Source organism: Spizellomyces punctatus (assembly GCF_000182565.1).
Source record: "Spizellomyces punctatus DAOM BR117 chromosome Unknown supercont1.7, whole genome shotgun sequence".
NCBI lineage: Eukaryota > Fungi > Chytridiomycota > Chytridiomycetes > Spizellomycetales > Spizellomycetaceae > Spizellomyces > Spizellomyces punctatus.
Genome location: NW_015971543.1, coordinates 614,525 through 638,713, shown reverse-complemented (window position 1 = coordinate 638,713; position 24,189 = coordinate 614,525). Strand labels below are relative to the sequence as shown.

The window sequence follows — 24,189 nt, the reverse complement described above, 5'->3', positions numbered from 1 at the left end:
GGCCACGACAACCCCACCCATCCAGTGGATTATTAAAGCCATGTTCCACTGAGAAATAGAAAGATAACATGCACCCACTTGCCGCGGGATGTTCCTTCCGTGCTATGCACGCATGCCTACTTATGTAGACCTTTCTTTGGTTGAGGGCGGGTCGTCCGCATTATTTACATCCCTCAAAGGGCGGGAGCATTCAAAGCAGAACAAGAACTGTAGGGGTCTTTTCGATCTGGCATCACTTGTCTCTGTGATGAGCCTCGATTGGATCCCTAAGACCAAAAAACATCCGGACTCGACAGCCTGGCCGCGGACATGCGATTTAACAGCGGCTCCAAGGTGGTAGCATGGATTCTAGCCGGATCACAAAAGCCACTGCATTGAACAACCACACACAGCGATGATGACATTGGGGGGTCTCTCATTGCTATCCATGCAATAGCATGAGAACAATATTTTGATTTGCACCCTTACTTGAGGATCACAGATGCCATCAGCAACCCTCACGTATTTCAAATTGCAGAACCTGAATAGATTGCAACTTTTTGACACATGTTGCCACTTTACACTACGATGGCCCATTCTCATTGCAAAGACAAAGGTGGAGGATTCATAGCGACAAGTGGTAGCAAGGAGATCGCCAATTGCCGTCGTCCAAGTTCCCAACCAGGAGCAAGCAGGAAGGTGAGTTCTTACCCTTGGATGTTGGTTGAACACAGCAGTCGCTTGCGTAAGCAGCGTGGCTTACTCAGTATGCTCATTTATCCTAAATTGGATGTCGATGAAGTAAACCGCATCACCTCATCACCGTTGTTGAAAACGGGAAACCACGTTGGATGGAGGGGCGTATCCAGTGGAAATTGGGGAGAACGGGGACCCGCCTAAGCATGGCGATGAGCGCGGGGGGAGAACAGCAAAAATGTCAAAAAGCGGTGTACTTGTATGTGTGTTTCTGACAGCCCATGAACGGATCCGCCGCCAAGATGATTTGATTTGCACACACATTTGTGGAGGGTAGATCTTGCTAGAAGGGACTTGCACCTTTTGTCAATAGTGTGTCCCTACTGTTTAAACGAAACGGATAGTGTAGGCAGACTCATTTCCTTGGCAAATAAAAAGCCTTTTGGCAGCAAGCGGCGGCTGTTTTGACGTTTGTGTTGTTGAATGATGATGACGTGTAGTTGCTTAATGGCGCGCAGATTGCCGTCAAAACCTCTCCTTCCGCCTACCCCAAAAGGTTTCTCCAACTAAAAAGGCAAAACGGCACAGCATAAAAGAACCTTCCTGACATCACACACAATTTGATGATTTTGACGCCAAGTTGGGCTGTGCGTTTCGTTATGAAAGGATATAAAAAGGGAGGGCGATCTTGCATTTCCTCTCTTCGTCTTTGTTCAAGAAAGCTACTTTTTGTGAAAAGCATTAAATCCGAATCTTTAACAAGCATTTCGCAACCATGACCCAATGCTGGCAACCCGGTACCGACTACGGCAATGGCAGTGTCGTTGAATATCAAGGAAGCCATTACCGTGTGATTCAGGTAATGTATACTTTAGGAAAAACGCTGGCGATGAAGAAAAAGTCATTAACCTCCTACTCTATTCTTGCAGCCCCATCGCTCGCAAGGTGACTGGACACCCGATCGTACTCCCGCTCTCTGGGGACGCGTCGCCGACAATGAATGCGGGCAACAGCAGCACCATCATCATCAGCAACAGGGAGGATACCAACCACAGCAACAACAATATCAGCAACAACCGCCCCAGCAGCAGCAATATCAGCAACAACCGCCCCAGCAGCAGCAAGGCTACGGTTATGGACAGCAAAACCAACAAGGTTATGGCTCCATTCCCGCCGTTGTACCTGAAAATAGTGATGACCCACGCAAACAAAAGAAGGATGGCTTCGACATTGGTGGCTTCCACGTCAGCGACGATCAATTGAAGATTGGCGGTGGAATTCTGGGAACTGCTGCTGCAGTCGGTATTGGTGCCTTTGCCTGGGACAAGTACAATGATGCCAAGGAGGACAAGGCCGAAACCGCCTGGGGCGCCTCGAACTGGGAGCAAGATGCTCGTCGCCGCCAGGGAGAGTACCTCGAGGCGATCAAGAACAACCGCCCTCTCCCTCCTGTCACCTGGATCCTCACCGATGGCAACAACATTCCTCAAGGGGCTATCCGAGGCGGCCAAGAATCGGATGGAACTCCGCTATACATTGCCCGAGCCTACTACGACAAGGGTGTCCACATTGGGAAGATTTCAAAGGATATGAAAGAGGGTGCTCGTATTGCTTACGGCGGGAAAGAAGTCATCGTGCCCAAGTACGAGATCCTTCTCGGTTATGAGAATGCGGTCAAGTGGGTTGATGGTGAGGGCCACTTGAAGAATACCCAAGGCTTGAAACTTGTCGAGGGAGGTCGCGAGTCAGACGGACGGCCATTGTACATTGCTCAGGCTCACATTAAGAACAGTGTGCAGCCGGCAAAGGTTGCGGAGCATCTCGACGGCGCATTCGTGCCTTACGGAGGAGATGAAAAGAAGGAAAAGCACTACCGCTACTTGGTCTACGCTTAAGGAGACAGGCTGTACAGGAGTCAATATACCAGAAGTGTTGGCAGAAGCTGTGTATTCTTGGTTGTATCATAACGCAAAAGCGCCACCATTGAATTACTTGTAAACTTGTATAAAATAAAAAGCACCGGTCAATCACCGCCAAGTTTCTTGCCGTCGTTGGTTTCCAGTTGCATGCACGCAGTATTTTAAACAAGGATTGTCATGTTCTCGTCGTGGGTATTCTAGCAGCAAGTGTCCGTTCACGATCAATCTGCTCCAGCCGTTTGATTCGCTGCAAACCCAAAATACGTTTTCAATACGGTGTTGAAATCAATTCGGTGATCCACATTTACACCAACCTGTGCAATCTCTGTTTGAATTTGCCTTTTGAATTTTTCTCCATGTCCAAGGGCTATCATGTCATCTAACCATTGCCGTCTGTCTTCAATCTCCTTCATGACTACGATCATAGTACTTGTCACCAAAAGCAAAGACAAAAAAGGAACTGCGAGGCCAACAAACCCATGTCAAATTCATCCAAGACATCATCGTTCTCATCCTCGTGATGTCGGCTTGTTCGTTTGTTGGGTTGTGTTTCGGAATAGATATCTGACTCTGCAGCAGGAGAAGTGTGTCCGTTTGTTGCCATCAACGTCTGGAGACGGTCCTTTTCAAGTGCATAATTCTCTATCAAGAAAAAACGCGGGTTATAATGGCGACCCCATGGCAAACTCAACAATAGAGAAAATGTCTCACTTTTAGGTGTTGGTCGGTACCTCTCAATCTCAAACGCATCTGTTTGCGCAATCTGGCCTAGTGTTCGGATTTGAGGACGATGAGTCGGTGGAAGATGCGTTCGGGAGACAGTGATCTTGTCGTGTGATACGGGCGAGGATGCAGACGCGGATGGGCGGAAAGACATGCCGGGGGTGGGTGTAGCTGGAAGAGGGGCACCGCCTGTTGCACCATATCAACATGTGATAAAAGCAAGGTGAACCAGTCAAGGTAGACAAGCTCTTGCATACCTTGGAGGAAGCTGTCAAGGAATCGCTGTTGAGATTGTGAGAGTTTGGAGGATCTCATCATGGCTACAATCGGCAATGCAAAATAATAGATTAGCGGCAACGTCCAATTTGAATCCATTTGTAAACCTGTCTGACCTGCTCTCTAGACTCACACTTTAAAACACTCCTCGTTCCAGCACTCAAGTCGCTCTCCTTTGACACAGATGAATGCTCTTTTCCGGCCGCATTATTACCATTTCGCCAGGGAGGGTGCAGAGGTGCAGAACGGGTCTCCGGATAAGAGCGGAGATTAGGAATTGTGACAGGTAATGCACTTGTCAGGCGATCCGACATATTGTCTGTTTTGAAAATGTTGGAGCAACAGAAAGCTCGTTGGGCAATTTCTCCAGCGGACCGGATTACGTGATAATTAGGTAAAATGGTGACAGTTATAGTCGGTGGCATCAGAGCTCTCCAACGAGCCGCGATCCGCTGGTAAATAATCACCGTCGGGAGCCCTTTTTTTGTTGCCCGTGCAGCAAACCCTGACGGATGAGACAGGATTTGCATCGCGTGCGATAAGCCGTGCTTTGACCAGAAACACTCTGCTGAGCAAAACTCCGATCGATCGCCTTCCAGTTATTGTTTTACCGTGGTATTGTGCGTTAAACTGTCCAAGCTCGTGAGGATTGGTTTCCCATCATGTTACATCACATGCTCTTGTCAACCAATAACAGTGACAAAAGGCCAACTTCATTCTAAGTTTATTGAGTAGTATATTTCTCCGCCTTTCGCAAAACATGCACTATCTACAATGCTATGTACAAGTATCTACTTCCCGCTATATTCTCAAATGAATATGTAAGCTACTACCCGCAAGTCATGAAAGCTCAGCCATTCTCTTCATAATCATATTACGTTGATTCTGATACTTTCGTCTCACATCATCGACAGTCTGCGCTTCTTCGTGATCAATCGTTTGCAGTCGCTTGTACAATTTCGGAAGGGGTAGCGATTTACATTGCTCCTATAAGCAGATATGAGAGTGTGATCCAGCAAACCAAGTGAAATAGAGTCGGCCATACTTTGCGCAGTTCATCAAAAGCCCCATAGGTTGCCCTTTTCTCTTTAACTTCCATCAAATAGAAATGAATGTTTTCAGCATTTTGCTGAGTTAGCCAGGTTTGTTGGACGATGATGGGGTGTTCGTCTGGTAGCAGCTGCCGAATTAGTTTGCCTATAGAAAGAGTATAAGTACGGTTGACTGCACCATATGCGATATTGGCGTGAAACTTACGATGGGAAACGTCGTGTCTGGGTTCCTTTTTCCGTCCAGTTCCTGGGACCTCATGTTCCTCGTCTACCACTCGGTCAATCAGTTCACGAAAAAATTCCTCATACAAGAGCAACATTGGCACGACACCCCAAACTCACCACGGACAAACTCTGTCTCATACAACTTCCACTGATTTCCTGCTTCCTGTCGAGCACTCGCCATTTTAGTCATGCCTACAACCGCACGAACTACGTCTTGTGTTGTTGCACGCGCTAGCAGAGATAAGGAGACGGGTTCAACAGGATCTCGCTGGGATACTGTTTGCACAAAGATAGTCACTTGGTACGTTTGTTCGGAGGGCATTGCTTTTGCGAAATGTACTATCGTTGAAGAGAATGAGCCTTGTGTGTTTGATGGGCGACGTGAAACGCTGTCGGGTACATGGCTGCGCCACACACATTACATAAGCTAAATATGTCGAGAAAAAATGGAAAGATGTACTGCATGTCCGTTAAGACGAATCATGCGATCGGTCTCCATATCTCCCGGCGGGTGGTTGTCCTTGGTGCCCTTGGTGCGTGCTCTGCCAGGGTTTCCTCATGGCTTGCCAAAAGTGCGATTTTCGTTCAAAATTGGAAACCACGAAACAGGGAGATACCAAGCATGATAAATCGGCCCAGGCCCATTGCAACAAAACTCTGTTGCCGCCTAAGTTCTTCCCAAAGATGTCAAACAACCGTCAAAGGTGTGTCAGGCAACGCTTCAGAGTAGCCCTAATGCGAGTGCCTTTTAAACACTTGCAAGCCTACCCAGGCGTTCATTAAACTATGCGCCATTTCCACAATCGAATCCACTTAGGATATTGTGCCTTTCTCTATAACACGTCTGCGGTGGAAAAACGCAAATGTGCTAAGATCAAAAGACATGATTTCCTCTGGCCCATCTTTCCCGCAGAAATGCTCAACCAAAGAAAGAAGCCGCTGCATGGATATTAATGGGCGAGTAAAGCAAAAGAAACCGGGGAGGAGATGGAGGGCGTCCACCTTTTATGCTGAAAACTGTGGCGCAGGAACGCAAGCCACATTAGTCAGCAATATCCACCCAAAGTCAGCAATACGGGGTTTAAGGTCACCTTCAGGACCAGATCCTCAATTACCGCCACGATGTTGACCATGACGGTTGAAGATCGGAGGCTCCCACAAATTTATAAACTTCTGAACAATGCACGAGATTCCCCTTAGGCAACCGGTGGTGCAAACGGGTCGTTGCCTGTAATGACTTCCCAGGAGGGCCGACTTGAAGAGGGATTGACCTCGCAGCAATTACCACAAGCACTATCAAAGGGAAGCAACCTTGGAGGACACCGACAGAAAGATTCATTCCACTGTATGCGTTGGATCGCCTCTAAAGTCGTAACTGCAGAAGGAAACCAATGGTCCATCCATTCTCCTTGGCAGGTATTCATTTGGACCATCATCCTGTTTGGAACAGGCTGTTTTTCCTTGTGGCTTCGTATCGGAACCAAACCTGCCGTTTGGATGCCGAACGGTATCATGATCGGTGCGCTTGTTCGATCAAACCGCCGAGTTCGTATTGGGTTGCCTTTCGGATACTTTGTAGCAGTTTTTGGCGCTCTATGGAGAGTACATCAAGCTGCCTTAGCGCTAGGTTATACCCTAATTGGCTTGGTGGAGTCCCTCGCTGCTGCTGCAGTGCTCCTCCGCTTCATTAAAAACCGGCCGTACCAGTTTGACATCCCTCGGGCAGCAGTGGTCTTCACAGTGCTGAGTCCCCTCGTATGTAGCCTGGCTTCCCTGACTAGATCATGGTTGAAGCAACAGTTCGATCCTGAGCAAAATATATTTAACAATATCCGACAAGATTTTCCGATCGATTGGTTTGGAATAGCGGTTCTTGCTCCTTTAGCCGCTTGTTTGAACATGGATCAAGTGCAGGCATTTCATTACCGTGGATCTTCCCGACGAATAGAAGTGATTGGCGCTACGCTGGCCTTTACGACTTCCTGCATTCTCCCAGAGGTATTCGCAAAGACAATGTCGGACCTAGGAGTTGTCGTGGAATGTTCCGTCTTTACGAGTTTCCCGTTGATGCTGTGCGCAGGGGTCATCTTTGGCATACCTGGCCTGTGTTCAACAGCGCTGGCGGCAATGATAGCGCTGTCAACTTCTAGTACTTACATTTTCAATGACCGAGACATGGACGATTCATCTTCGTCGCCACCACCACCTCCTCCCGGCATTCCCTTAGGCCCGCCTCCCGGTAGCCCGACGTTCCACATGCAGCCGTTGCAGCGAATACGTTTCTGGTACGCAATGCTGATTCTCGCTGCTCTCTACGTCGTCGCTGTGGTGGCGGAAAATCAACGAGTGATCAGGTCAGTAGAGAAGCTAGTGGATCAGCGGACAGGCGAATTGCAAGAAGCACTGGAATGTGCCGCAAAGCTGCGTGATACTGAACAGCAGACTAGTAAACTCAAATCAGCCTTCCTCGCTTTTCTCTGTCATGAGCTGCGTAATGTACGTTGCATATTCTGCGCGCATAAAACCTAATAAGCGACATGCTGACCTTTTCACTGGAATAGCCGCTCCATGCAATCCTGAATATGAGTTCATTTCTCCTTGAGACGGTTTCAACTTCTGGTATCAAGGAACAAGACAACAAGGACGGCGATGATGTCGATGTCGAGCGTTCAGCCCAGGCAGTCAAATTAGCTTCTGAATACATGCTGAGTCTCGTCAATGATACTCTTGATTTGGGACGCTGCGAGAAAGGCGACTTTCATTTTCACAGTCTACCTGTGGACGTCCGACGTTTGCTAAATGACACCTTTACATGGGCAAGTGAACTTGTAAGGCAGCATGCCATCAACTTTGTGACGATCGTGGATGAGAGCGTTCCAAAATGCATTTTGGTCGATCCAGTTAGAACACAACAGGTACGTTTATGAACCTGGCATCTTCCAAACAATAATTGAACCTATTATCGATGGATTTGGTCATTTAGGTCCTGAATAATATGATAAGCCATGCTTACAAGGTACGAGAGCAGAATTTCGTTCTGTCGGATTTGGTATTGCAGCTGAGGTGTCAGGTATTCCCCTCCTCAGTTTGCACCGTCTTATTCTCGCATCACTGTACACGTATCCGCGAACCCGATACCAAACGCAGAAGACAAAACGCAATTATCAATGAGTGTGTCTGATACAGGCCCCGGAATGACTGCCGCCGAGCTCGATCTCCTCTTCCGGCCGTACGCGCTTCATCCAGCTGGAGCAAGAGAATATGGAGGGAGCGGGCTTGGATTGGCGATCACGAACGAAATCTCCAGACTCATGGGGGGTAACATCCATGTCAGTACTGTACTCGGGCAAGGAACAACCTTGAGGTTCACGTTACCGGTCACGGTCGTTGATGAGGTACTGGAGGACGGAAGTGCCATTCAGGGAAGCTCAGATCTGAGGTTTGAAGCACTCACAAAACAGGTCATGAATGAACCGCTTGTAGCAAAAGCACTAGAGATTTCGACAAACATAGGTAGACAGATGGACAGAAGGAGGAGTAGCTCGTTACTGCATGTTGACCCAAGTAGACATGCCGATCCATCTGCATCTCGACCACATAATGGATGGGTCGCACCAATGGGACACACCGGAACGCCCAATGCACCCAAGATTTCCAGAACATGTATAGATGTACCAGAGATATCCGATCCAACTCAAATATCCACCTCGAACGGGCTTAATATTTCACCTCCACCTGTCAAGTCGGCATGGGAGCATCCCGAATATCCTAATAGTAGCTATGAGACGGTCAAAGAAGCCATCATGGTTGTGGACGACTCGGGGATCAACCGCCGAATATTGTGCCGCCATCTGTCTAAATTAACTGACCTGCCCATCCATCAAGCTGCTGATGGGCAAGAAGCAATAGAAATGTACGAAGCAGAGAAGACCACCCGATACGCTATCATTTTTATGGATTGTATGTGCCTCAATTACATTAGTGGTTGTGGTTATGAAACTCATCTTGTCCTCAACAGTGATGATGCCACAGGTGGATGGTCACGAAGCAACGCGCTCTATTCGAAGCATGGGCTGCCAGGCGCCCATCGTTGCAACAACAGCCTCCGTGGTACCTGGCGAGGAGGCCAAAGCTTTGACCCAGTTGCGTCAATGCGGCATGTCGCATGCGCTGCCGAAGCCCTTTACCAAAGAACAGATCGAAAGCATATTGAAGAGTTATGGTATTCGCAAACTCGATACTACATCGAACGGAATCAAGATTGATGCTGAAGGAAGTCAACATCAACAGCGGGTTGCTGAGGTTAAGGAAAATGATGGGAGACTTACCGCTACAGCGGCGATTCAAGTCATTGAACCAAGTGCAAACGGTGGCATGAACGGTCGTCAGCTTGGTAAATATTCATTGATAAGTGCCGTACGATCTCTCCGCAGTCTCATAGGGTTTACCTTTTTAGATCCATCAATTGATACACTCTACCCGGGGGCGAATCACACGATTAGCGCCTTGAAGCCAAGCCCTCTTTCGACACCTTCCAGCTCAATGTCCAATCTTTCAATTCCACACAGTCTACTCGGAGGATCACAATTTAAGGACATATATGTTGATCCGCCCGATAGTGGTAGGATACCACCGACTATCAGAGAATTACAGAGCGATACGATACCTTCGGGACGAAAATTAGTTCTGGTTGTGGATGATTCTAGTGTCAGTAGGGATATTCTATCAAAGATGCTAGAAAGCTTTGGTTACGAAGTGCATGAAGCAACGAATGGATTTGAAGCTTTGCAGAGATGTTACTGGGCGAGCTACGTTCTCATACTAATGGTAAGTATCTGTAGAACCTTTCGAGGTTTTATCTTTGACAACTGAAAATTCTATCATGCAGGACCTTGAAATGCCAGGAATGGGTGGCCAGGAAGCTTCTGCCCGGATCCGGACAGCAGGCTTCACACATCCAATTGTGGTAACCACTGCTCATTTAGCACAGGTTGAGTCTCCCGCGGCCTTGCATCGTGTGGGAGTTACTGAGGCACTATCCAAGCCGATATCAAGAGCCATGCTTCTAGACGTGCTTGAGCGATATGGCCTACCCCCAATTGTACAGGACATGGACGGTTCACGACCCGCATGTGAAGAGAAGTCATAGAGGATACCGCTCGTGGTCAACTGAATCTTCTACATGCTCATCAGAGTGTGTCATCACCCGAAAGCTGTCTGACCATAAAGAAAGGTCGGCGGTGGTATTTCAATCGAGTGGTTTTTATATAAACGCCATGTATATGATCATGTTGGGATTTTATAAATCGAATGTTAAATGATGATGGACAATAGAGTTTTGTAATGATCCTTTCAGATACTTCCTGGAACGCTTTCCGTTCTTCCCTTGCCGAGATACAAAATGCCACTTCAATCCGTTCAGGCTGTCGTTGAGATCCGTTCAGGCGAGCGATCTCTCACGTGACGAGCGATTGCCGTGAAGAACCGGCAAAGGGTGACACTAGGATGACTCTCCAACCGACATTACCCCGACATACAAGTAAGACCTTATCTACCCTTTTAAAGCGCTCCACAAAAACAAAAGTTGCTCGGACAGCGGGGGTTCCTCAGATTTTGATATCAGCGAAACTATGCTGGAAGCCAAAGCGCGCATCGATGCCATCGCTGGCCATCTTGCTGGCAGTGATGACCTGGTTTCACGCGGTGCCAAAGTAGCCCCGGTCAACAAGGCGTGAGTAGCCAAGCGAACATGAGACTTTCACCGACGCAGGACAATGGTTGATCATCTGCTGTCACGAATGTAGGGAAGCTACGCAGTTTACCCTCACAGATAGGAAATCGGGACAGACATTTGAAATTGCAGCTGGGCCAGACACCAACCAACCAACCTCCTTCGTGCTCTTGTCTAGACGGTGAGATTGCCGCGAGCGTGCTCAACTGTCTTTTTGAATGGCCAATGATGGTCAAGTTTAGTGGCGCCCTACTAACAGTACAGATATCATGCAGGTCCAACGCCAACACTTTGACAGTTCTGGATAATCGTACCGGTAATACAGCTTCAAATCTATCACCACTGTAGCATTCTCAGCAAAATAACAACCAAACCCTTATGTAGGTAAAACTTACGAGGTGCCTATCGAGGAAGGTACTATTAAAGCGACCGACTTCCAAAAGATCAAAGAAGGTGCTGGCCCCGGCATCAGGATCTACGACCCAGCTTATCAGAACACCGCCGTGGCACGTTCTAAGATTTGCGAAATTGATGGGGACAAGGGGATCCTCCGTTATAGAGGCTATCCTATTGAAGAACTTGCGGAAAAGTCAAACTTCTTGGAGGTCTCATATCTTCTCATCTACGGCGAACTGCCCAGCAAGGTAGGAACACTTTTTGACGCCTGCATGCTTTCATGTTAATTAAAAGAGTGCGTTAAGACCCAGTATGATGCATGGACGAACCAAGTTATGCGGCATACATTTATCCACACACGGGTTCAAACCCTCATGCAGAGTTTCAATTACGATGCACATCCGATGGGAATGTTTATCAGGTATGAAAGCTTCGTGAGGTGCTGGGAACAGCCATGGCTCACTATTACCCCAGCTCGGTTGCTGCAATGTCGACTTTCCATCCAGAAGCAAACCCCGCTCTAGCTGGAAACGAAATTTACAAGAAGGATTCTCGCGTTCGCAATAAACAAATCTTACGTCTTATGGGCAAGGTTCCCACGGTTGCTGCCAGCTGTTATCGGTAAGTGCGGTTTCACGCCTTCCATATTGTCGTGCATATGATTAAATACTCTGTTTAGTCACCGTATTGGTCGTCATTTCAACAACCCTCGCAATGACTTGTCCTATACGGAAAACTTTTTGTACATGATGGATTATCTGAGCGAAGAAAACTACAAGCCTAATCCTAAGCTTGCGAAAGCGCTGGACGTTTTGTTTATCTTACATGCAGATCACGAATTGAATGTGCGTGTTACGTGGCTCATCTGTACCTATTGTCAGTGTTCTCATTGTTTTGATACTACAGTGTTCTACTGCAGCCATGCGTCACATTGGCTCTAGTCTTGTTGACCCATACAGGTAAGGATGAGACCCTACCACCCACGTACTAGGCACATGTGGTGATCGTTATTTCCCATGATCACTAGTGCGGTTGCCGGAGCCGCTTCTGCTCTGTACGGCCCTCTCCACGGAGGTGCCAACGAGGTGAGAAAGAGGCCCGAGCTCAAAGTACTTATTCATAGTCGCTAATGGACTTTTGCGTAATTGCTAGGCTGTACTTCGCATGCTGGAAGAGATCGGGTCCGTTGACAATGTTGCCCCATTCTTGGAGCAGGTTAAGCAGCGCAAGCGCAAGTTGATGGGCTTTGGTCACCGCGTGTACAAGAACTATGATCCACGTGCGAAGATTATTCGCAGGATTGCGTACGAGGTGGGAAGCAGTGGGGTGTGCCTTTCACATCTTCACGTATCTAATCGCAGAGTCGCCAGGTGTTTGACGTCTGCGGTAAAGAACCCTTGATTGAAGTTGCCATCGAGCTGGAAAAGAGAGCACTCTCGGATGAATTCTTTACGTCAAAGAAGCTTTATCCCAACGTAGACTGTAAGCATGGTTTCGTCGCTGCCGTAACTTGAAGCAGCAGCCTGACATGTTCTTTCGCCAGTTTACTCAGGATTGATCTACAAAGGTATACTCATACATTGCGGTCATGGTATCATCGTCGCGCCGCTAATGTAGCACTGGCTTGCAGCAATGGGTTTCCCAACAGACTTCTTCCCAGTCTTGTTTGCCATTCCTCGGGTGGCTGGATGGCTCGCGTGAGTTGGTAAATTTTCTAGTGTTGCTATACATTGCACTCATTTTCATTTGCCAGTCATTGGGTGGAATCTCTTGAGGATCCGGATGCCAAAATCTGGAGGCCGAGGCAAGTGTACACTGGTGAAGGGAAGCGATCGTATGTGCCACTAGGCGTACGCGACGTCAAAAGCGGCGATATTGTGACGGATTACGAGAGCGTAAGTACATTAATGCATGATGATCATGATGCTCATGGTACTGAATCGATCTTCACAGCATCCGTTTAGCAAACGGTCTCAAGTTGCTAGCTTTGAGCGCAAGTCCTGATTCATTTTAGCTAGCCTTCTTAGGGAAAGCGTCATATATTTTGCATCATTTAGTTGTAGTGTATTGGTGGATCTGTCAGGACAGATTGAGATATATGCATAATCGAAAACTCATCAGTATCGAATAAGGTTTGAATGTAGCCCTGTGTCAACCATGCTATTACTGTCAATAATTAATTCTGAAATTCGATGCAACAAATCATGAATTCATGAATGAGCCATGTTGCCAGGTTGCTCCAAGTACCGCCAAAAAAGCCAGTATCGCGATGCAAATGCTTTGCTTTACCGAGTCTTCAGCTTTACCAGGTCAAAAATTTCCTGAACGCCATGCGACGTTCATCAATCTCCCGTTCCTCACTGAGATTAGCGAGAATGGTCAGGGCAGCCCGCCTATAAACCGGCTAGTCGGCCCCGGCTATATCAAAGGGGAAGCGGCTATATCTCCGCCGTGTAATTTGACGATCGCATACAACTCAAATGATCCTATACAAGAGTGGATGGCATGTTCGTGTCGACGATTCCTTGGCAGTTTTCGCAGAAACCTTTTACTCAAGTGCGGTTTGCCGTAGTGCCGAACACTAAAAAATCAACTGAATCCGTTACATGGCCCTTCTTTAAAAAAGATAATGTCAGATGAGGGTAAATTGATGTATGCAACAAACCCCAAAAATCACACTTGCGACAACCTTAATTGCGAAATTTTCAGTTGTGCTTGTGTTAAAGTGTGCGCTTACGTACGCGTCCGATCGCTTTCAAAACGCACCTGGCCACCCCAAAGTGTTCTACAAGTGTTCTACAAGTGTCAAGTATGATGGAAAATAACCCATTTGCTTTTTCTTTTTTTCTGTCGCTTCTCGCTTGTTTGTTGTTTGGAAAAGGAACAGCTTTGTTGTCCTGTACTTTTAGCGGAGGATCGCCAAGAATTAACAAAATTCTGTAATTCTTTAAATCTATTCGACTGAATGGAAATCTTTCTCTTGTGGGGCCCTATATCTTGTGTATGACTTTTGAGAATCAAGTCTTGTAACTTGAGCATGGCAGAAGAACCAAAGCCTCCGACATCGGATTCCTTTGATGCTGCTCCATCGTTGGAACGATATCCGACGCCTAGACGTCCACTCCTACCAAAGCTTGGTCGGACTTCTCGCCAAAGAAAAATATACATTTGCCTCTTTGTCACATCCGTCTCTCTGGCTATTTTCCTACCCATCCTTTTTCTCGTCATTGTACCGAAAATTGCCCAAGCCAACATTAATGGAAGTAAATTGACGTTATCGTCAGCGTCTATTTCAAAGGCTACGTCGTCTTCGTTTGCGCTATCGTCTCAAGGTTTTGTGGAAGATGCTGGATCCATCGATGCCACAATATCCTTTGTAGACGGGACTGTGGATGTGACATGGACCGGATCAGGGACAAACGGCACAGATGTGCCATTGGCACGGATCCTAGGAATGCCCGATTTGGTGGTCAAGGGAGCAAAAGGAGATTTGGCAATAAAGGATGCCAATGTGCAAATTGTAGATACCGCGGCCATGACAAAGTTTGCCCGATTTATGATGTTGGGAGCAGACTTTGAGTGGAGATTGAACGGAAAAGCGCAAGCCAAGGCGTTCGGTATGACCATCAAAGGGCTCACCATGGACAAGACAGTGAAAATGAAAGGTAGGTCGTTCCGTGCTATATCATGTCCTTCGTCCGTCTAATTACATGCCTACTCCAGCCTTGAATGGTCTCAGAAATATCAGCATTACTTCTTTTGATTTGCCACGGAATGATCCTGCGGGCGGGATCCAGATTGTGACAACAACGCTGATGGATAACCCATCCCCTATGACAATCGAATTGGGCACCATCGAATTCTCGGTGAGCTTTGAAGGAGCCACGGTCGGCACCTTGTCTGCGAAAAACGTGACATTGGTTCCAGGAGCGAACTCATTGCCTCTCTCCGGGCGGTTACTGACTGGCACTACACCGACGGCCCTCAAAGCATTATCGCAGATGTTTACGTCGTATATTGCTGGACAGCCGGCCAACTTGACCGTTACTGGGACAAACGTTGTTCCTCCTAGTGGTGCCGCCGATTGGTTGGTTAAAGGATTCCAAGGCATCCCACTTTCCGTCTCCCTCGTCCCGCCAGTTCCTCAAAAACTTATATCGGACATTAAATTGGGTGATATGGATGTGGCATTTTCCCCGAATGATCCTTCTGGCCTCTCAGCTGCCGTATCAGTTGGCTCTTTGACAGCAACATTCAAATCTCCTTTAGCATTCCCACTCAAAATCAACCAAGTTCAACAGCGCATTACCATTACCTCCGCATCAACCAAGGAAGATATCGCAACGTTAGAAGCTCCCACCGCTGAAGCAGATGGCGACAGTACGAAAGGGACTCTTTCGACAAAGGTGGCCGGTGGCACCTTGAAGGCAATACCCGGGAAAAACGCCCAATTTGCCGAGTTTATGAAAGGACTGTTGACGGGGGACACTGTACCATTTCCGCTGAAGGGTAGTTCAACGGTGCAGGCGGCAACTGCTGCTGGAGTTGTAACAATTAGTAACGTGCCTATCGTGGACTCTCCTACGGTCAAAGGTATTTTTCTTTCTGACATGCATTCTATGACACGATAGCGCATTTTAACACTTTTGATTAGGCATGAATTCACTTCGCAATATTAGAATCAACTCTGTTGCAATCAAGGGCGGATCTCAAGCCGGCATTCAACTTGAGATTGGCACGATACTTGGAAATCCATCACAAATAAGTCTGTCGGGCCTCGGAGAAATCACATTTGATATGGTGTTCCAAAATCAGAAAGTCGGGACTGTGTCTTTGCCTGATACTGGAATCAAGGTATGTTAATCAAGGATCATACTGGCTCTCCTTTTGAAAGCAGCACTCAATGGAACTGTTAATTATCATTTAGCGTGGAGAAAATGCCATTACGGCCACAGCCCTCTTCAACCCCGCACCAGATTCCGCCGATGCCTTGGCAGCTGGCAAAGTGATGCTGACAAACTTCCTCGGTGGTCGCACCTCTACCATCACCATTAACGGCACCCCGCAAAGCGGTCGCATTGGATCCCTGGCACCTGCTCTTGCCACACTTTCCATTCCCACGACTCTCAACGGCATCCAACCAACACTAATCCAATCTACCACGTTATCCCTCAACGGCGTCCTCGGCACCATCATAAGCCAAACTGCATCTGTCACAATAGCTCTCACCAATCCCTTTGACGCCCCGTTCACATTAGTCTCCCTCGACAGTACAATCAAGAGTAGTGGTCAAACCATCGCGGCGATCGAATCCCAAACTGTCTCTCCCGCTTTTACTCTCCAAGGCAAGACATCTGGGTCTACCCCCAAGATTGACCTCAAGCTGCAAATCAATGGAGCCGCCATCACTGGCTTGTTCCAAGCGGTTGGAGGAAACCTCTTGGTTGACGTAACAGCGGAAATGAGGGTTAGAGTTGGGAGCTATGAAACCACTATCGCCTATGCCCAAAATGGCGTCAGGACGTCGTTGGGATCCCTTTTCTAGATACCTCATAGTTAGTATCAGTATAGTATATATACGATGCATGTAATATTCTGTATGTAATGCCTAAATACGTAGCTGAGCCCTGGTGGCCAGTATTTCCCTTTTGCGTTGATCTGGATGCAGTTCTAGCAAGGTTTGAAAGGCGAGGGATATAGATGGTTACGTAACAGTGTGACAGACATCTTTCATCGCGGTTCCTTCAATTGTGTTCCAGATCAGTTACATTGCATCGCACTATGGATGCATCTGGCTCCTCGCCCTCTCCACAGACTTGCACTATGGACCCGTTCCTGTATCTCCCTGTGGAACTTGCACTGCGCTGTCTGTCGTTTGTTGACACTACTTCTCTTCCCGCCGTCACTCGTGTGTGCAAACGATGGCATCAAATGTATTGTCATTCTTTTAAGCAGCGAATGTCTCTTGTACCACCCACTCACATTCATTATTGATCTTTTAGAGTGGAAAGTGACGCATTGTGGAGAGAGCGGTGCTTTATTTCGTCCACCATAGTTGCGGACAGACCTCTCCGATGGGTGCTTCCTCCCGAGGACTGCATCGACGCTATGGAAACCACTTTGTCGTCAACCTTTCCCAATCCGAATCGGGATAGCCTGGCAGTCCCCACAGCATCTAGACGGTCCCGCTCTCCGGATGTGCTCGGTTTATCTTCCACGGCTTCTGATACTGGTTCGTCGCAATTTCCCTCCTTATCTCCCCGACGGGAGGTCTCTAGACAGTCCGTTGACCATATTGTACGAAAGGTGAGCAGATCTATACCACGGCTGTTGAACATCAATTCTTATCTTGTTGAAATAGCTCCCGTCGCTACCAGACGGACGAGAGCGTTACGAACGCCTTCGACCTCCGCCAGTGATATATTCACCATCTCCAGCGCATCCAGGTACCAGTGGCCTCCCATATGTACTTCATGATGGCGATGCAAAGGACCTAGTGTCACCGATGTCACCTGCATCACCGTCCTCCTTTACGTTACCCAAGAGCCAGGATCTGCGCATGCCAGAAAATGCAAAAAAGGTCCGCTTTACAGAGTTAATACATGATCCAAAGCAATTCTTTCGGGAGATTGGGGAAGTGACTATAATGGCTGAGCAAGAGCCACTAGATCTGCTTGAGCAAGGGCTACAAGGTAGCAACCGCATCTCTCTTTATGCTGTGGTCATAGATATACTTACATTATACTGCATAAACAGCATCATCCGAAGATGATGAACAGCAGACTATTGCGTGTACCCTGGACGAGTAAGTGACATGATTAAACTCTAATTGTTGTATTATGATATCCTGCTTACCGTATATTTCTTTGCAGCTCAGCACGCACTTTTTGGTCGTCCAAAGGGACTGCTGACATGCTCTCATCAGAATGGCTGGTATACAAACTGAGGCAGCCAGTTTGTATTGTGACGAGAGTGGAGATCACTCCATATAAGGCGCGCTACCAACGAGGGTGAGTAGGGTCCATTATTGCTCCTTGTTTTTCAAAGTATTTGATAGCTAACTGAGGAAGCAGGATGCCGATATATGCGCCCAGGTACATGACCATGTCTATTGGTTTTTCACCTGAACCAGAGAATATGCATTTTATCAGTGAATTGTTTCCTGTGGAAAACCGAAATGGTATGCACTTGCTCGAGTTTGTCTTCATCTGTGTGCGCTAGCTCTTAACAGTAATTCACAACAATTAGTCTCACAATCCTTCAATATCAAACCCACTCTGGTAGTTGGGGGATATGTGCGCTTGCATCTACATGGGCGGTACCAGACACAACCAGGTAGAGTCAATATGAACAAAGAATTTATGCATCAAATGCTCAGATATTCCTTCTTTCCAAAGGTGACAACCTGTATTACACAGTTTTACAAAGTGTGAGATGCTTTGGTATTCCAATAGGTATGTGATTGGGTGCGGTAGGCAGATCCGCACGGTCGCTCATTCGCACTTTATAGGACTTGTTGCGGACAAACAAAGTTTGAGTTTGCCTCTGATGGAACTAGCCGACGTGCTCAAATGCGACTACACTCCTTGGTACGGAGTAAAAGAAATCGTGGCCACCCAAAGATTGAGTCGTTTGAAGACTTTGATGCTTCCCACGGTCATGGATCGTACAACACATGCGGAGGCGCTGGCGTCCATCCAACGGCTTTTGATGCGAGGGGAATGGAAGCATGCGGCCGATATACTGGCTCGAACTAGATGTACTGACGAGCTCCGACAGGCGGATTTTCTCGCATGGTTCTTTGAAAGTGCTGAAGCAGTTAGCGAGATACAGTCGTATTCAATGTGGAATGAGGGGCGCGCTGCTGATAAGGGGAAGCAGCCTATGGTTGAACCTGAGACGGCGGCATCCGATTGGACACGGATTTTTGCCTCCGTTGCCAGAAAGATCGCTTCAAAGAAAGAAAAGGAAAATGATCCCGTCCGATATTATCTGAATAGAGTGCTTGAAGGGGATGATGATTTGACAGAGTATGAGGCGATCAGGTTTGGTGAGTTGAAGGACTGTATGAATTCTCCGGTCTACTAGAAGACTAATTATATCTTTGCAGCCGAGGTAGCAATAGCTGACAAACAGTTTGGAGAGTTTTGGGATTGTTTAATTGGGGAACGGGTACGTCCCACCACACTGTTCAAGTCTGCGCCGCTTTCTCATATGTGGGTTACGTTTTCCAGTTTGAATGCACTGAAGATCTTGGTGACCTGTTTCGTCCGCATGACGTGTCGTTTGCGTTGTCGATTTACAGTCGAGCGAATGTTTTGGATAAGGTATTTGACTCATTCTTTATTTTCTGGTATAATCTCTGATATGCTGACTCATCTCATACGTAGATTATCGATTGCCTTCTCGCGATAGGTCAATACTACTCTGTGATTCGCCTCATCCGCGTAACATCCCATGAGTATGATTTTACACCCATTATCATGCAGTTGCTTGCCACCGCTGGAATAAAGGCCGCTGTCCAATTTTCAGCGATATTACTGAGGTAAGCAGGGTCATGGTAGGGTCGTGGATGCATACAATGGAGCGCGGATTGATTTTGTTGCATTCAGAGAGGATCCACAGCTTCGCCGAACGGTCGTGTGGGCTTTAGGTGTGGAGAAGGAAACTGCAGGGCTAGCAGACGGGGAAGATTTGGCTGGTTGGTTGAAAGTATGGGCGGACACCAAAGAAGGGTCAGGACCGAGTTCCCCGTCGAGTGTGGGATCATCATAATGGCCACAACATAATTCCATATATTTTATTCTCATTTGGTCATAATATGAATATGTACATGTGCTTGCCAAAAGGAATTGACTGGACTATCCCCATGTGCTTGCTGTCCCGAATCTTTTTGTTTTCATCAGGCTTGCGCGGCGGCATCGATTCATGGAATCAGTACTTGCTGAGTGCATTCACTGCCCCATTTCTTGCTTCCATGCTTTCCTCAGTTGCTCCTTTTGGGTTTCATCCAAGTTCTGAGTGCTTGGACTTCTATCCGGGTCTTTGGCGAGGGTGGACACATTATGGGTAACCTAACCACCATACATGAGGATTCTCAAACTCTTGAAACTTTCTATTAAAATTCCGTACCGTGTGCCCGTGCTGATCTTTAAACACGACTTTCCCGTCAGAAACTTGGGCGGCATAGCCTTGGTGTGTTCCACCGCGGTAACGGGTGCCGACGTAATCGCCTTCTTGAATCTTTCTCGTAGCTTACGTTTTAGCGCGGATGCTTTTCAAATGGTATGGAAACTGTAACATTACCTGGTTCATTCGTGTTTTGACGTACTGGAAAACAGTTTGGTCAAATATCGATGATATGAACAACCTTACCCAAAGTCGGTGACGTTACGTGATGTCCGTTTCGTAAGCCGTCGATCAACCCATGGAAGGTAAAAGCCCCCAAGGACTTGGGACCTGCTGACAAGTTCGCTTGGTCATCAAACTGAAAGTTAGCCACTAAGCCACTGGGTATTGCGCGTCTTTGCCAGACCTTTTGCTCTTCTGTCTTTTGCTTGAGCATTTTGAATTTGGATTTTCTGACCCATCACCATCGGAGAGTCAGTATCTGCCAACGTCGTCAGTATTATATCCGCCTTGACAGTTGACAGTAGTTTGTTGGTGGGCGCTCAAGCAAATGGCCGCTGTTTATAGCCATTTCACACCTTTCGAACTGCTCGGTATGACGTTCCCACCGGCAAACTCTCCATTCTATAACATTGGTACGGAGATACCAAGTAACATGGGAAACCACGCACCGCAAATGGATTCTGCTTGGCGTGCTACAAAGGATCGTCACCTGCGTGGAACGAAACGACGGAGATCTATGAGTAGGTCGCCGCTTGGTGGGCAACAGGACAGGAATGCTATGGACGAGAGTATGGCTGGACATACTGGGAAAGTGGGTGAAATGATAGATTCAAATCTTTGTGGACAGGAAGAGTCAGATGATGTGAGTGGGATACACGAACTGAGGTCGGGAGACCCGAAGAAACGCAGATTGACTGCCCAACCTCATAACGTCAATGAGGATCATCCTCCGAGGTACGCCTTGTCATTCGCGTATGATATCCTCTACGTCTCACTTGCTAACGTACCTGTACTTTTATCTCTCTCAATAGCCACCGTCAATTCCCTTTGTCCCCCATTCGCATTTCCCTCCGTTCAACCGGTCCAAATAATGGGAATGAACACCCGGAAAATACCACATATACCGCCATAAACACCCTCTTACACATCATCCACCAAGAATCGCGCTTGCACGATCCACCGCATGGACCGTCATACACATCCAATCTCTCTGAGCAGCAGGGGGTCATACCAGACTATGTCGGGGTGAACGGGATGCTTAAAAGTTTGCATTTGGCGAGACGTGGAGGTCTGGATAACTCGCATGGGTGACAGGTCTAATGAATTGGGGAAACACTTTTGCAAATGGCGCATCGTGGAAAGTTGGTTTCGTATAGTAGTGAGTGTCTGAATCTTGAGCTACACGCATTGCCGTGTAATGTAAATAGATGGTATATTCCTTCGTTTGCACATCTATGATTTTGGATCTCTTCCATTCGCACTGCATGCTTTTCGTCTCAAGTAAAAGGCCTGAGTCCGCTTCTTGATATTTGTTACATTGGTTGGCAACGTCACATGAATTCATTCGCGACCGCGAGTCATTAATAAAAACCGTCAATACAATTCAAACTGCGGAGTAGGTTTTTGAGTTTCATTTTGACAGCTAGAGCGAAATGACCAACGCTAGTTGATGACATGAACGAAAGCCGGCACGCCCAAACTATGTGCAACCAGGACAACAACTGACAGAGTCTCGCTTGGATGGTACACAAACAGGAACGTGTTAGAACCAATGGTAAATCTATTGACCTCCTTGCGCACTATCTCCAGCTGTAGCGGTTGATGTCTGTATCAATGCTACATGTCGTTTAGTGATGGACGACAACGTGCGTGTTTTCAAACTATGGTTATTCTTCTGCCTCTGTTTTAACGGTACTGTCACTATGGCTCATTGCGCTCTTCGAGTCCGAGACCGCGGCCGCCGTTATCGAAACTTTTGTTTTAGAGGTATATGAAAAATCAAACGGTTGTACTTTTCTGCACGTAACCTCGTAAGAGGCTGATATATCTTTCATAAAAAAGAAACGTTATCGTCTGAAAAATAATGTCTTATTGTTTCTCCTTGTATGAGACTGGAGGGTCGTATTGCATTGCATCGTATGGACTTTTTGGTCTGGCGAGTCAGAGTGTGTGATGCAGTCCATGACTTGTTGCAAATACGTATTATCGTGGGTTATTGACTGTAAACGTAGCACTATGCGGGTCAAACAGTTTGTCATATGCTGACGAGCCAACCATCAATAGAGCGCTGAAGCGGTGCCTTGGGCATCACAGTAATAACGACTCATGTATTGCCCAACTCTCGCTGAGTCATCAGTTGGTCGATCCCATATTGCGTTTCACGTTTGTTCCTGGAAATCGAGGTGATTGGTTGGGGGGGCAATTTGCCTGTGAACGCCCGGTTCCGAATCTCATGCCCCACTCTACCGACGATTACCTTTGGATTTGGTATTCGCATCCATTTGTTCTCTTTGAGATACTGGCTGCATGGTCCTGATCGAGGTTCCATAAGGGATCTGCAGGAAAGGTTTTTTGAACAAACTACTAATTTCTGGAATTCTTTCCGAATTTGGGGCTCTAGTACCCAGGCGGGGAATTTTGCTTGCTCCAGATGCTGATGGTATATGGGGAACAAGTTCCGAGGGGGATTTGTGTACTAAAGTGCCAACTGGCATATGGAAACCTTCAAAAGGAAAGTGTTCCAAACGGGGGAGAAAGCGTATTTCCAACTTAGATTGAGGTTGGTTCACTGACTAAAACGGATGCAGAGTTCTTGTTAAGCGATGTGGTATTCTACAAAAACCTCAAGGAGGTCTCCGAAGCAAGATCTTTTCAGGAGTGTTTCATTTAAAGGCAGTTTTACCAAATATCGAAATTAAGGTTTTAATCGATGCTGACGTGTTGCCACTGTTTCAAAATATTTTTGGTCAAGTCAACCAAAGGCCCATAAAGACGACTGCAAACCTTACATATGACCTTTTGTTTTTGAAAGCCGATTGGTGTCTGCAGAATTGTGAGAATATGGGAAACCAATCTACATCCATTTTGATCCTCGCCTTGGTGATTGTCTTGGCATTGCAGATTGATGCTGCACCTCATGGATCTGAGAACCTTGATGCTGGACCTCATGGAACTGAGAACCTCGCAATTGCCACCAATGTGAGTGACCACAGTATGGGCCATGCTACTGATGGGTAAGTAAAACTGCAAGGCAACAATCTCCTTCTGGTTCAATTTGAGCTGATTGATGGTACGCACCATCCTTTTACCCATCAGGCCCCTCACGATCGATCATGGGAGCATGAAGCCCTTCTTCAACACAGACAGCACGGTTTTCTTGCTCTTCCCCCAACTGCAGCCCAAAAATGCAGGGCAATATATTGCCGCTCTCCTGGCAACTTTTATTCTCTCGTTTGTCAATTCCACCTCTGAAAACATTCGCGTTCTCATCTTCAGACGCGGTGTTGACGACAATATAAAATCCGAGCGTCCACCGATCAGCTGGATTCGACGCGCATCGTTTACGATCTTTAAAGGAATTGCTGCGTTCATCAGTTACACCGTGATGTTACTAGCGATGAGTTTTAATGTCGGCCTCCTGATGGCGATTATTGCGGGTGTGATGGTTCCGACCTTTTTGTTCAACTATGATGGGGCTGTGGTGCCAAAGAGTGGCTAAAGAGTGGGATCTGATAAGGAGACATCCAGTAGAGACAACAAAAGAAAGCCCTTCTGGTTGCTGCATTGGGGAGATTTGTTTTCTTGCTTGCCCTGGCTGGACCTGGCCTTGTCCCTCCTCCATCACCCGCCAAAAGGGAACTGTACAAAAAAGAACAACGATTGTCATCTGTGTAGTGTACATTTTTTTTCTGAAATTTTGTCCTATTGGAGTGTAAATAAGAAACATCTTGCTCGTATTTGGGTCTTTAGCTGTACGCTTGAGCGTAAATTGCGTAAAGTGCATCTGCATCGTCGTCAAACGGCTGACTCTGCCCATCATAATCCCCAATTTCATTACCCA

At 47.2% G+C, this 24,189-nt stretch overlaps 10 protein-coding genes across 10 annotated transcripts; 6 read left to right on the top strand and 4 right to left on the bottom strand.

Moving 5' to 3' along the window:
* Positions 1-1,169: 1,169 nt before the first annotated feature.
* On the top strand, positions 1,170-2,570 carry SPPG_04561 (uncharacterized protein; the record flags this gene model as incomplete). The annotated part of the gene is made up of 2 exons (XM_016752795.1): positions 1,170-1,534; positions 1,605-2,570. The coding sequence occupies exons 1-2, from the start codon at positions 1,451-1,453 to the stop codon at positions 2,568-2,570; spliced, it is 1,050 nt and encodes a 349-aa protein (XP_016608265.1). The 5' UTR covers positions 1,170-1,450.
* Positions 1,762-3,923, bottom strand: SPPG_04560 (uncharacterized protein). Its single transcript, XM_016752794.1, has 6 exons — positions 3,727-3,923; positions 3,575-3,637; positions 3,306-3,506; positions 3,072-3,236; positions 2,909-3,009; positions 1,762-2,841 (listed from the first exon to the last, which is right to left on the bottom strand). Exons 1-6 carry the CDS (start codon positions 3,905-3,907, stop codon positions 2,770-2,772), a joined length of 783 nt encoding a protein of 260 aa, XP_016608264.1. The 5' UTR covers positions 3,908-3,923; the 3' UTR covers positions 1,762-2,769.
* Positions 3,924-4,304: 381 nt separating this feature from the next.
* On the bottom strand, positions 4,305-5,823 carry SPPG_04559 (uncharacterized protein). Its single transcript, XM_016752793.1, has 4 exons — positions 4,988-5,823; positions 4,851-4,913; positions 4,639-4,790; positions 4,305-4,580 (listed from the first exon to the last, which is right to left on the bottom strand). Exons 1-4 carry the CDS (start codon positions 5,190-5,192, stop codon positions 4,434-4,436), a joined length of 567 nt encoding a protein of 188 aa, XP_016608263.1. The 5' UTR covers positions 5,193-5,823; the 3' UTR covers positions 4,305-4,433.
* Positions 5,824-6,382: 559 nt separating this feature from the next.
* SPPG_04558 (uncharacterized protein) lies at positions 6,383-10,317 on the top strand (the record flags this gene model as incomplete). The annotated part of the gene is made up of 7 exons (XM_016752792.1): positions 6,383-7,366; positions 7,432-7,785; positions 7,854-7,886; positions 7,957-8,830; positions 8,889-9,263; positions 9,327-9,697; positions 9,759-10,317. 7 exons carry the CDS (start codon positions 6,383-6,385, stop codon positions 10,017-10,019), a joined length of 3,252 nt encoding a protein of 1,083 aa, XP_016608262.1. The 3' UTR covers positions 10,020-10,317.
* A 57-nt stretch (positions 10,318-10,374) lies between these two features.
* On the top strand, positions 10,375-13,199 carry SPPG_04557 (citrate (Si)-synthase). The gene is made up of 15 exons (XM_016752791.1): positions 10,375-10,601; positions 10,675-10,782; positions 10,877-10,917; positions 10,986-11,245; positions 11,303-11,418; positions 11,472-11,618; positions 11,677-11,842; positions 11,904-11,956; positions 12,025-12,082; positions 12,150-12,308; positions 12,368-12,479; positions 12,541-12,564; positions 12,628-12,694; positions 12,751-12,892; positions 12,951-13,199. The coding sequence occupies exons 1-15, from the start codon at positions 10,501-10,503 to the stop codon at positions 12,999-13,001; spliced, it is 1,605 nt and encodes a 534-aa protein (XP_016608261.1). The 5' UTR covers positions 10,375-10,500; the 3' UTR covers positions 13,002-13,199.
* A 605-nt stretch (positions 13,200-13,804) lies between these two features.
* On the top strand, positions 13,805-16,649 carry SPPG_04556 (uncharacterized protein). Its single transcript, XM_016752790.1, has 4 exons — positions 13,805-14,662; positions 14,721-15,590; positions 15,652-15,851; positions 15,925-16,649. The coding sequence occupies exons 1-4, from the start codon at positions 14,035-14,037 to the stop codon at positions 16,540-16,542; spliced, it is 2,316 nt and encodes a 771-aa protein (XP_016608260.1). The 5' UTR covers positions 13,805-14,034; the 3' UTR covers positions 16,543-16,649.
* An 82-nt stretch (positions 16,650-16,731) lies between these two features.
* SPPG_04555 (uncharacterized protein) lies at positions 16,732-19,867 on the top strand. Its single transcript, XM_016752789.1, has 13 exons — positions 16,732-16,930; positions 17,000-17,303; positions 17,359-17,689; positions 17,754-17,802; positions 17,870-18,007; positions 18,071-18,177; positions 18,246-18,332; positions 18,395-18,451; positions 18,508-19,047; positions 19,108-19,169; positions 19,232-19,324; positions 19,388-19,542; positions 19,610-19,867. The coding sequence occupies exons 1-13, from the start codon at positions 16,779-16,781 to the stop codon at positions 19,770-19,772; spliced, it is 2,238 nt and encodes a 745-aa protein (XP_016608259.1). The 5' UTR covers positions 16,732-16,778; the 3' UTR covers positions 19,773-19,867.
* An 84-nt stretch (positions 19,868-19,951) lies between these two features.
* Positions 19,952-20,562, bottom strand: SPPG_04554 (uncharacterized protein; the record flags this gene model as incomplete). The annotated part of the gene is made up of 4 exons (XM_016752788.1): positions 19,952-20,071; positions 20,130-20,240; positions 20,304-20,327; positions 20,392-20,562. The coding sequence occupies 4 exons, from the start codon at positions 20,560-20,562 to the stop codon at positions 19,952-19,954; spliced, it is 426 nt and encodes a 141-aa protein (XP_016608258.1).
* Positions 20,485-21,838, top strand: SPPG_04553 (uncharacterized protein). The gene is made up of 3 exons (XM_016752787.1): positions 20,485-21,083; positions 21,161-21,744; positions 21,815-21,838. The coding sequence occupies exons 1-2, from the start codon at positions 20,677-20,679 to the stop codon at positions 21,438-21,440; spliced, it is 687 nt and encodes a 228-aa protein (XP_016608257.1). The 5' UTR covers positions 20,485-20,676; the 3' UTR covers positions 21,441-21,744; positions 21,815-21,838.
* Positions 21,839-22,824: 986 nt separating this feature from the next.
* SPPG_09203 (uncharacterized protein) lies at positions 22,825-23,755 on the bottom strand. Its single transcript, XM_016757360.1, has one exon. It carries the CDS (start codon positions 23,439-23,441, stop codon positions 23,052-23,054), a length of 390 nt encoding a protein of 129 aa, XP_016608256.1. The 5' UTR covers positions 23,442-23,755; the 3' UTR covers positions 22,825-23,051.
* Between the last annotated feature and the right edge of the window lie 434 nt (positions 23,756-24,189).

Excerpts from the sequence above, each read along its gene's own strand:
- SPPG_04560 (XM_016752794.1), bottom strand. The coding sequence starts at position 3,907 with ATGTCGGATCGCCTGACAAGTGCATTACCTGTCACAATTCCTAATCTC. Across the intron at positions 3,638-3,726 it reads AACGAGGAGTGTTTTAAAGT|CCATGATGAGATCCTCCAAA; the intron begins GTGAGTCTAGAG and ends TGCCGATTGTAG. Across the intron at positions 2,842-2,908 it reads TTCAAACAGAGATTGCACAG|CGAATCAAACGGCTGGAGCA; the intron begins GTTGGTGTAAAT and ends TTGGGTTTGCAG.
- SPPG_04559 (XM_016752793.1), bottom strand. The coding sequence starts at position 5,192 with ATGCCCTCCGAACAAACGTACCAAGTGACTATCTTTGTGCAAACAGTA. Across the intron at positions 4,914-4,987 it reads TGAGACAGAGTTTGTCCGTG|ACGAGGAACATGAGGTCCCA; the intron begins GTGAGTTTGGGG and ends ACCGAGTGGTAG. Across the intron at positions 4,581-4,638 it reads CTTTTGATGAACTGCGCAAA|GAGCAATGTAAATCGCTACC; the intron begins GTATGGCCGACT and ends ATCTGCTTATAG.
- SPPG_04557 (XM_016752791.1), top strand. The coding sequence starts at position 10,501 with ATGCTGGAAGCCAAAGCGCGCATCGATGCCATCGCTGGCCATCTTGCT. Across the intron at positions 12,309-12,367 it reads TTCGCAGGATTGCGTACGAG|GTGTTTGACGTCTGCGGTAA; the intron begins GTGGGAAGCAGT and ends CAGAGTCGCCAG. Across the intron at positions 12,695-12,750 it reads CGGGTGGCTGGATGGCTCGC|TCATTGGGTGGAATCTCTTG; the intron begins GTGAGTTGGTAA and ends TTCATTTGCCAG.
- SPPG_04556 (XM_016752790.1), top strand. The coding sequence starts at position 14,035 with ATGGCAGAAGAACCAAAGCCTCCGACATCGGATTCCTTTGATGCTGCT. Across the intron at positions 15,591-15,651 it reads GGACTCTCCTACGGTCAAAG|GCATGAATTCACTTCGCAAT; the intron begins GTATTTTTCTTT and ends ACTTTTGATTAG. Across the intron at positions 15,852-15,924 it reads TGCCTGATACTGGAATCAAG|CGTGGAGAAAATGCCATTAC; the intron begins GTATGTTAATCA and ends ATTATCATTTAG.
- SPPG_04555 (XM_016752789.1), top strand. The coding sequence starts at position 16,779 with ATGGATGCATCTGGCTCCTCGCCCTCTCCACAGACTTGCACTATGGAC. Across the intron at positions 17,304-17,358 it reads TTGACCATATTGTACGAAAG|CTCCCGTCGCTACCAGACGG; the intron begins GTGAGCAGATCT and ends TTGTTGAAATAG. Across the intron at positions 18,008-18,070 it reads AAGGCGCGCTACCAACGAGG|GATGCCGATATATGCGCCCA; the intron begins GTGAGTAGGGTC and ends CTGAGGAAGCAG.
- SPPG_04553 (XM_016752787.1), top strand. The coding sequence starts at position 20,677 with ATGGCCGCTGTTTATAGCCATTTCACACCTTTCGAACTGCTCGGTATG. Across the intron at positions 21,084-21,160 it reads AATGAGGATCATCCTCCGAG|CCACCGTCAATTCCCTTTGT; the intron begins GTACGCCTTGTC and ends CTCTCTCAATAG.
- SPPG_09203 (XM_016757360.1), bottom strand. The coding sequence starts at position 23,441 with ATGGGTAAAAGGATGGTGCGTACCATCAATCAGCTCAAATTGAACCAG.